The 10,060-nt window shown below is 26.2% G+C and overlaps 1 protein-coding gene across 1 annotated transcript in view; it reads right to left on the bottom strand.

Moving 5' to 3' along the window:
- Positions 1-5,992, bottom strand: part of LOC107470103 (protein DOWNY MILDEW RESISTANCE 6) — an 8,163-nt gene extending 2,171 nt beyond the window's left edge. The window contains exons 1-2 of the mRNA XM_016089477.3: positions 5,606-5,992; positions 5,105-5,352 (exon numbers count right to left, since the gene is read on the bottom strand). Coding sequence (XP_015944963.1) covers positions 5,105-5,352; positions 5,606-5,803 — 446 coding nt within the window. The 5' untranslated portion in view covers positions 5,804-5,992. The remainder of the gene's footprint in view (positions 1-5,104; positions 5,353-5,605) is intronic.
- Positions 5,993-10,060: the final 4,068 nt, after the last annotated feature.

Raw genomic sequence — 10,060 nt, 5'->3', positions numbered from 1 at the left:
TTATTTGCACAATAAATTTAATACCTAATTAAATGTAAAAGTATACACGTTAAATTCTTTTAAATTTTAGAAACAAATATTAAAATTAATTATTAGTAAATAATTAAACTCTTTCACATGAAAATAATAAATAAAAATCATATTATTTGAATTTTTTAATCTATAGAAACCCTAATCTTCCTAATCTTCTTAGTCGACAGATATTTTTGTCCCCTACAACTTTTTTATAAAAATAATTTAATTCTCTAAATTTTCTGTGTTATAATCTATATTATAGAAAAAAATTAACATAATTTTAAAAAATTTATATCTTTAAATTTTATTACAAATAAAAATACTAATTAAAATCTGAGTAAAGATCCAAATTTTTATTTAAGGAATTTTAACTCGAAAACTTTGGTTTAAAAGGTTTTTATTATTCTATAAGTCATCAATAATTACCCTTGACCATAGACTAGTTTCTCTATTATTTTTAATTAAATTTTTAATACGCATGTAATACAAATAAATTTTTAAGACATTTCGTTATAAGACAAATATGTCCAAATAATATTATTATAAGACAAAATTTTTTTAAAAAGATCAAATTTTTAAAATAACAAAATAACCAGTTTATCTGACGAAGTATTTTTCAAAGAAAATTTAAAAACTTTTATTAAAATAAATTTAAAATTTATAAAAAAAACATTTTAAATAATTATTTTAAAATAGTTTTATCACAATTTATGAATATTTTCCAGATCTATGCTCGTATTAACATGCAACGCCATTTTAAGGGTAGAGTAGGGTCGGAGGGACATAGATCAGATCTACATTCCTCTAGATCTGATAACCTATACGCTTACGTCAACACGGAATTATACGGTGACGTCATATCTAATTATAATTTTTGGTACATACGCATCTAATATTTTTTAGCACATTCACATCGACAACAACACTTCAAATTTTTTAGTATTACTAGTATAATTTTTATCTTAAATTAATCGTTGTCCAAGTTTTAAATTACTATGTCAATTAGTTAGTTTAAATGTCATTATTTTTTTTATATTCATTTAAAGATTGTAGATTTGAATTTTTTTATTTTTAATAAAAAATTAAATTACTATGAATATTATTAATTAAGAATTTGAATAAGAATTATATCTATATTAAGATTGTATATTATTCAAATTAATATGTTTCAAATGTAAAATTAAGTCTTAGTATATATTAATAGAAACAACTTTGTTAGATAATTAACAAGGGATGCAATTAATATAATAAATTAGTAACATTTTTTTGAATTTTTTTTGGAAAGAACATAAATTTAAATTATCATAAAAAATATTTAAAATTTAATAAAAAAATATTCAAAATCTAAAAGAATATCTAAAATCAAATAAAAATAAACATCTAAAATTATTATAAATAGAATATCTAAAATTTAATAAAAAAATTGAAATATAACAAATAAAAACATCTAAAATTTAGTAAAAAAATATGTAAAATTATTTTAAAAAATTCAAAACATAATGAAACAAAACATAAAAAAATATTAAAAATATCTAAAACTACTTAAAAAGATCTAAAATCTAAAGAAAAGTCACATATAAAAATATCTAAAATATATAAAAATATATATATCTAAAATCTGAAAAAAATAACATCCAAAATAAATAATAAAAAATTGAGAAGCGTTTGAAAGAGGAGAGTCCAACAGCAGGACGATTGGTGAAAGACCTAGAAAGACCGACGAGGCGAAGAGTGCGGCAGTAGAAGAATAGAAAATTGCGATTTCAGAGCATTACGGGTTGAAGTAGTAAAACATATATTTTGAGTGGAAAAGTAATTTTTTTAAAAATTTTAAAAATAGGTTTATGATGATTTATTGATTTAACTGCGTTCATAGTTAGTTACATATAGTTTTTCCAATCTAAAATACTTTATTTTAGAGAATAAAGTGTGATCTTTTATCATTAAATAATTTTTTTTATATTTATTATTAATTCCACCTATAAAATTAACTATGGGAGATTATATTTTATTCTTTAAAATGAAATTCAAATTTTAGAGAATTCAAATCGCACGATTTACGGTGTATATTAAAAAAAAAGCATAAAAAATCTACTTCCTATGCGGCTACGCTCATGGGGAAAGGGGCAACGATTATGACGACATACTTGTACCTAAAGATGACGACACTACTCTTCCTACTCCAACCTTTTACCGTAACCTTTGTCCTCTTTTGCTGTGATGTTTACCAATTTGATACCGCAAAACTAATTTAGATTAAAAATTAAACTTCCTCGTACGCATAAAATGAATATCTCATAATAATTATTTATAATTTCGCTACGTTATTAATAGTATTTTTGTCAATTCTTATTTATAACCGAGGCGTGAGATCGTAGGTCGCCATTGCCTTGTTATGGAAATTAGGGGTTGCGGCAGCTGCTAACAAACCCTCCCTCCGTGTGTGTCGAGGAGACGAGGGTTTTTCAGAAAGACTGGTGGTAAGGTTCGGATGGAGAGTAACCTAGGAGAACGTAGTCTAAGGTACGGTTAGGTTAAATTCCATCCTTAACCTTTTGATTTTATATCTGACATTTTCTTTTAGATATCGCAATTTGGTCATTCAATTTTCTCTCTCTTATCTTATTCTCTTCGATTTGATTTTAAAAAATAAAATATAAATTTTTATTATTTATTTTATAAATAAAATTAAAAAAATATGAGAAATTATATTTTATTTTTTAAAATAAAAATTTAAAATTTAAAAAATCTAAATAATATATGAATACTTTTGCCTAGGCGAGAAATGTCTTTGTCTTTTTGGTCGTCGGTAATCTCGCTAATCGTTGTCTTTATTAATTTGAGTCTGAATTAGTATACATTATAAAATTTAATGATGGCTGAACCCTTAAGAACATGACATGTAAGCCGCAAGGTTCGAGAATATTAAAATAAAATAAAAATAAAGGATCAATTAATATATATTTTAACAGCATATGTCGAACTTATTATTTAAAAATTTTTATAAGAAATATACAAATATTTTCATTAAATATATTATATATTTATTAAAAAATTACTCATTTTATTAATACTAATTTTAATATATATAATAAATTGAACAAAAAGAGGTTGATATGATCAAGAAACACGAAGAGGAGAAGGGGGATGGTCTTGAGGAGGGTTAGTTTGACATTTCACAATAACTGGTGGTGTATCTTTTGGATTTGGATTTGGGTTCTGTTTCGTTCCGTTAACAATGTTTTCTAACAAAAAAGAAAATGAATAGTAAACATTTTGAAGAACACAATAAATTAAAGGAAAAGTATGAGGAGCCAATGAAATATTTATACAATGTGTACAATGGAGGTTTATGGAGTATTAGAGATATAATTATTAGTGTTACATTTTTCCATCAGTTGAATCTTTTGGGATGAGTGGTATCATGATATGGTATATGTTTATTATCCCTTGTATTCGGATGGTTATTCTAAATAGTATAGGGTATGTTCATTTCATAACTTAATAGGATGATAAAATATTTCTCCTTATTTTTCTCTTTGGTATATGCTATCAACATTACAAATTAACTCAGTTGCTAACGAGTCAACCATTTTTTCCCCAACAAATGTTATTTGTATTATCTTTTTACATACATATTTTTATAAATGACTTTATGATATAAAAATCATTTTCTTTTAATTTTGTATCGAGTACTTTTAATATTAAAAATAAAAGATATGTAAAAAGAAGTACTTATAACATTTCTTTTTTCTCCCAACAGAACTACCAAAAATGAAAGGCTTTGTAACCTAAAAATCATATAAAAAATAATAATCATGCTATGTATATTCAGAAAAGCAATCACAAAATTAATTATTGATAAAATACAAAATATACATTTAAAATAAATTAAATAATACATATTTATACATAAATATATAGTGACTAATTTTTTGTGTTTATACGATCTTTTTAAAAAATTAAAGACATGACATGAGAGGAAATATATTTTCCATGTTTAATTAATATATAAAAAATATGAGTGAAATTTGAGAAAAATTTTAATATGAACATGAAAAGTGCCAATCAAAAACATTATTGTATGTATTGAGAAAGAAATAAAAAAAAAAACTTTTTGCCTTTTTAAATTTAAGTCATAACTATAAATTGTAAGAATATGTCAAAGAATAAATATCATAAAAATAGTTAAGACAGTTATTTCTTTTATATTTGTCTGATTTTTTTGCACAATATATTAGACTAGGTCTGCAGTGTTTTATTAAAAAAATAGAAAATTTATTATAGTTAATGTCAAAACTTTTTTAAAAATGGAGAAAAACCAATCTAAATAAAATTCAATATTCCACAAATTTGATATATATATATATATATGAGTTAATAAATAATGAAAAACAATGTATTCTCTTGTCCAAAGATCAAATGCTGACGCAAAAGAAAGATTGTGTTCTCTTGTCTAAAGGAAGAAAGAATAGTAAATTATTTTTAAGTTTTAAATGGAGACTACAAATGTTAAATAAAATAAGAAAGTCCACCTTGTGACTTGTGAATTAACATTGTTTTTTATTTTTATTTTCGTACATGTGATGTAAGATTCGAGTTGGACCACACCCCATCACTCTATGTATCGCAACAATTATTAGTCTAACACACAATTAAATTTTGATAAATATGGTAAAAGTGAAAATAAACACGTGCTCGTAGTTAATATATATGTGTCTGTGGACGTCATTGTCTTCTAGAGTAATTTATTATCTTCTCGTCTCCGTCCATAAAATTTGTACATCTTTAATTTTTATTGAGAAAAAAAATCCCAAAAAAGAAATCCAAGATAAAGAGTGCTACTAAATATATATTGTAACAAAAATGTTACATGTTAATTTGTTTTATTATGAGAGAATGCAAGAGGGCCCTTCATAAATATCGCTTAACATTTTGCTCTTTAATGAAAAGAAAACTGAGATAAATATACAAAAGCAGTAATAGTAGTAATTAAGAGTTAAGACTTTGTGATGAGGACCAATTTGTCCACCCATATACGTCTGGGGTGGTGGCTAAGAAGAGTAATTAATAAGAAAAAGAGACTTACTTGAAAGATGAAGGATTAGAAGGCCATTCTTGGACATACTTATCCAAGGGATAGCAATGGAGCCTAAGATAGTCTCTCCAATTATGCACAGTCTCTTTCTTTACATTGAAACTTGTGGAGAGTCTCATTGTCTTTGATGGGTCATCTGAGTATAGTTTCATCTTCTCCTCCACCGGCAACTTGAAGAACTCATATGCCACTTCTTCCATTCTCTTCACTTCCTCTAGAGCCACCCCGTGATTTATAACCTTTTTAAGTTCATCATTAACCAACATCAAATAAACATATATTTTTAGTACATACTATGCACATGCTATGTATTCTACAATCATATTATAATTTCGGTGTATCGAGAATAAAACTATTTTAAAGAATGAGAATGTTATGAAACTAAAAAAATGTATTATTTAATTTATTTTTATATATTTTATATTAATAATTAATTTTAGTTTATAGGATTATTAAAAGTATAGGGGGAATATTTTGAAAATGGAGTGGGACCTGGAAGAAGCCATAGAACTTGCAGGCATCACCGACTCGTTGAACAATCTGGGATCTGTCGGAGGAACCAAGGTCGATGATAGGAACATCTTCACACTCAGATACTTCGGAGAGACGAGGACGCTCGGATTCTGGTCTGACATAGCTTTGGGGCAAGTTTGAGTAACGGATTCCGGAAGAGAGCACTTTGGCGTCCATTAATTTATTTATGAAGATAGGTAATAACAAGGATATGATGGGGAAGAGGACAAAACAAATTAAAGGCACCAAAGAAAAGAAAGATTAAACAAAAAAACAGGACAGAAAAGCAGAGAGAGCGCGGTTCCCTTTTGGAGTTTGGTCTTACTAAGGAGTAAGGAGGTTCGAGGAAGATGAGGTAGAAGCAGAGTGATATGTTATTCATTTATATAATAATGTGAAGCCTTCATTAGGGATGTGGGTGAAGTAGAAAGACTATTTTGCATTGACTTAACTCTACGTTGTCGCACTTCTATTGGTCTACTCTATCTTAGTCCTATAAGTATTCTCTTAGATCCCCTTGTAAAAGGGTGTGGAACTGTGGATGCCTTTCATTATTTTAGTAATTAATTGATAATAAGTAATGAATATTTTTTATTAATATTAGTTAATATTTTATTTTTATATAAAACTTAAAATTTAACACTCAATATTCAAAGTGTTATTAAATGTTAATAAAAAATAATAAATTTTATTTGTCATGTAATAACATTATTCATTAACAATTTAGTTATAAATTTTGAATTTAAATTAATGTGATATATAAGATTATATATGCTATATACTTTAATATCATATTTGTTATTTATATATATTTAATAAATTAAAAAATATATGAATAAAAATATTAGTATTTATTAGTACACTAATGTTATTATACAACGAGAACGCCGAAAATATGAAATTTGGACAGATGAATCTTATATGAATGATCAAGATCATAACATAAAGTTATAAAAGTTTTTTTCTCTGTGACATTTTATACTAATCAAGTAATGATATACAGAAAACCTACGTTGTTTTTTAAAATGTTTTTAACGATAAAATACAAATATTTAAAAAAATTCTCGATTTATTAAATAAAAATAAAGGTCCGACACATATAAGAAGCTACACTCGAGTGACCTTTTACATTTAACAAAGACAATTAATCAGAATTTGTTAAACCTGCACTTCTAATTAAAGAAAAACTATACATATTGATGTTAAGACTTGAGAGTTTCATCCTATAAAACGACACTGCACTCTATATATTACTAGTGAACTCCCCGAGTTTCTGAGCTCTTACAAACATTTTGTTTAATTCAATTTGGATAAAGTATATTTTTTAGTTTGTCTCAGAAATTTTGTTAAAAGTTTTAAAAATTTTTTTAATTTTTTTAATTTAATTTCAAAAATTTTTTATTTGCAATAAATGTATATTATTGATAACTAAATTTTTAAAAATTTAAAAATAATTCAACAACAATATATAATAATTATGTCTAATTTATTTATATTAAAAGTTGCTCTTATAAAAATATTATTTTAATTTTTAAAATTTTTATTGAAAATTAAAATCGTCTTTAATTTTTTTTTCAGAAACCTCCCTATCCTTCAAAAGTTAATTTTAACCTTTTTAAAAACTTATTATGATTAAGAACGTTTTATAAAAGAGCAAAAATGTTGGAAACAATTCTAATTTTCAATTAAAATACTAAAAATAAAATAATACTTTACCCATTTAATTACTAATTATGCGTTAGAATATAATGGTCAAGTAGATATTTGACTTGTATGCTTATATAAATGTTAAAAAATTTGAATTTCGCCTCATGTATGCGATAATTAATTAATCAATAACAAATATTTAAATAAAATTTTTAATTTATAAAAAATTAATTTTTAATTCATTGAATGGGAATACAATAAAAAAAAGAAAAAAGTTGATAACCAAAAGAATTTAGTCCAAAACAATAAAAATTTTTCTTTTCTTACATTATTAATTAATTTGAATAAATGATATTTAAGATTGAACAACTTCGATCAAGTATAATTTATACTTTATAGCAGTGAATATAAATTCCTACACGCGCGTATTCTAAAGATGCAATTCTATCAAGGATTAATGCTACTGTTACACAATCAATGTTAATTAAAATCATTTAGTGTAATTAATTATAAATGATTCGATATCTTTTAACTTATTGCACAATTTCTTTAATATTTTTATTTTTATTGCACTCAGTTATTTATTTTGTAAAATCTCAAATTATATTCTTTCTGTGTTTCTTTGGTGATCAATCTAACAATCTTTATTGTTATTATTATTATTATTGTGTAAATTAATATATGAAATTCAATCACCATAACATCTAAAAATAACTAATCTAACATCCAAAATTTCAAATTTGGAATTATAGTTCGTTAATGATAGAAAAATTATTGTCGGTCTAGAATTTCTCTTATAGAAAAGAATTACTTCCTTGTAAGTATTGTTTCAAACCAACTAATAACTCTCAATCAAATTTTAATATTGGTTGTCACAAGTACAAACCCCAATAAAAATTAAGCGAAGTATTTAAATCTCGGGTCGTCTCACAAGAAATTACAATGAAGTGATCAATTATTGGCTATGGAGGAACAAGAAGGGTTTGATTTGATAAAATGGTAAGAAAATAAATAACAAGAAAAGTAAAGCAAACAACTAAAGAAAGCAATTAATAAAGAGGGACATTCATGACAAGGATTGAGAATATAGGGTTTCTATCCTAGTCACTAATCATAACAATAATTAACAAGAGCTTATCTTATTTCGTCACCTCCAACAATGAAAGAAGGTACAATATTCTCTTCACATGAGAGAAAGTCAAATAAGACTAGTTAATCTCAATCCAAAAGTCCTAATCAACCTACTAATTGAATTAGCAAAAGATTAGCGTCAATGAAAATAATATTAACTAACAACTCTAGATCACCAACGTAAGTTGGATATTCATTAGTCAAGATAGCCTAATTTCTCTTTCCAAACCAAGAATGCTCAAAATTCTACTCTAACATCAACCAAGCATTTTGTCAAACACTTGGAAGGCATAAAAGGAAAACACATAAATGGCAAGAAATAGTAAAATCTACAACTACCCAATGCAAGGAAAGTAAGGATAACAACTCAATTAAACATCAAGGAAACATAAAACATAAATTACATTAAATGAAAATCAAATCCAACAAGGGTTTATCAACATAAAAATAGGCAACAAAATAAAGGAAATAACAAGTAAAACTAAGGAAGTAAGGATGTAGAAATAAGAAATTGTAAAGAAAACAAGATGAGAACAAGAAATTAAACCTAGATCTAAGATGCAATTAACCTAAAACCCTAATTTTAGAGAGAAGAGGGAGTTTCTCTCTCTAGAAAACTAACCTACATGATGCTAACCTAAAACTAATTGCTCCCCCTTTGTCCAAGCTTGAATTCTGCATCAAATAGCCTCAGAAATGAGTTGGATTTGGGTTTGGAAAGCTCAGAAATTGCCTCCAGCGAATTCACTTTAATGAGGTCATGTGATCAGCGTTACGCATGCGCTTGGGTGACGCGTGCGCGTCGCTGGCCAAAATTTCTCCTAACGCGTACGCGTGGGTGACTAACGAATGGATTCTTGCAAGGTCTAGAAATTTACAAATAAGTTCTCGTTGCAAGTATAGTTTCTAAACCAACAAAAATCTTTTCGTACAAAAGTTTGGTTGTCACAAGTAACAAACCCCTAGTAAAATTGATAACCGAAGTATTTAAATCTCGGGTCGTCTCTCAAGGAATTGCAGGGAAGTGTTCTTATTATTGGTTATGAGTTGTGTAAATTGGGGTTTTGGGGATGAGAAATGAGAAGAGTAAATTGTAGAGAAAATAGAATAATAACAATAAAAACTCTTGGCAAGGTATGAGAATTGAAAGTCCTATCCTAGTTATCCTTATCAATTGTGATGAGAATTGGCCGTTGCTCCCACTTGGTCAACCTCTAACTATGAAGGTATGTTAAGTGGATAAATCAATTTGATTCCTCAGGTCCTAGTCAATTCCTAAGAAAAGACTAGAGTTAGGAAAATTCAAATCAATCAGCAAAGAATTCCAATTTTCAATCAACAAGGAGTTTGATAATTCAAGTGTCTCCAATTACTCAACACAAGCTAAGAATGTAAAAAGCTAAATTAAAATCACAAATATAAAATACCTCAAATTGCATTAAATAAAGAAATCAAATCTAACATGGAGTTCATAAACAAATAAAAGAGAAACTAAATTAAAAGAACATTGAACCTGGAATTGAGAAGAAGAAAAAATTCTAATCCTAAAACCTAAGAGAGAGGAGAGAGCATCTCTCTCTAGAGAACTACATCTAAAACCTAAAATTGTGTGAATGAAAGTTGAATGATGAATGGATGGATTCCCCCACTCTGTAG

Source organism: Arachis duranensis, chromosome 10 (assembly GCF_000817695.3).
Source record: "Arachis duranensis cultivar V14167 chromosome 10, aradu.V14167.gnm2.J7QH, whole genome shotgun sequence".
In the NCBI taxonomy this organism is placed as follows: domain Eukaryota; kingdom Viridiplantae; phylum Streptophyta; class Magnoliopsida; order Fabales; family Fabaceae; genus Arachis; species Arachis duranensis.
The sequence above is the reverse complement of the archived record's forward strand: the minus strand, read 5'-3'. Positions and strand labels throughout refer to the sequence as shown.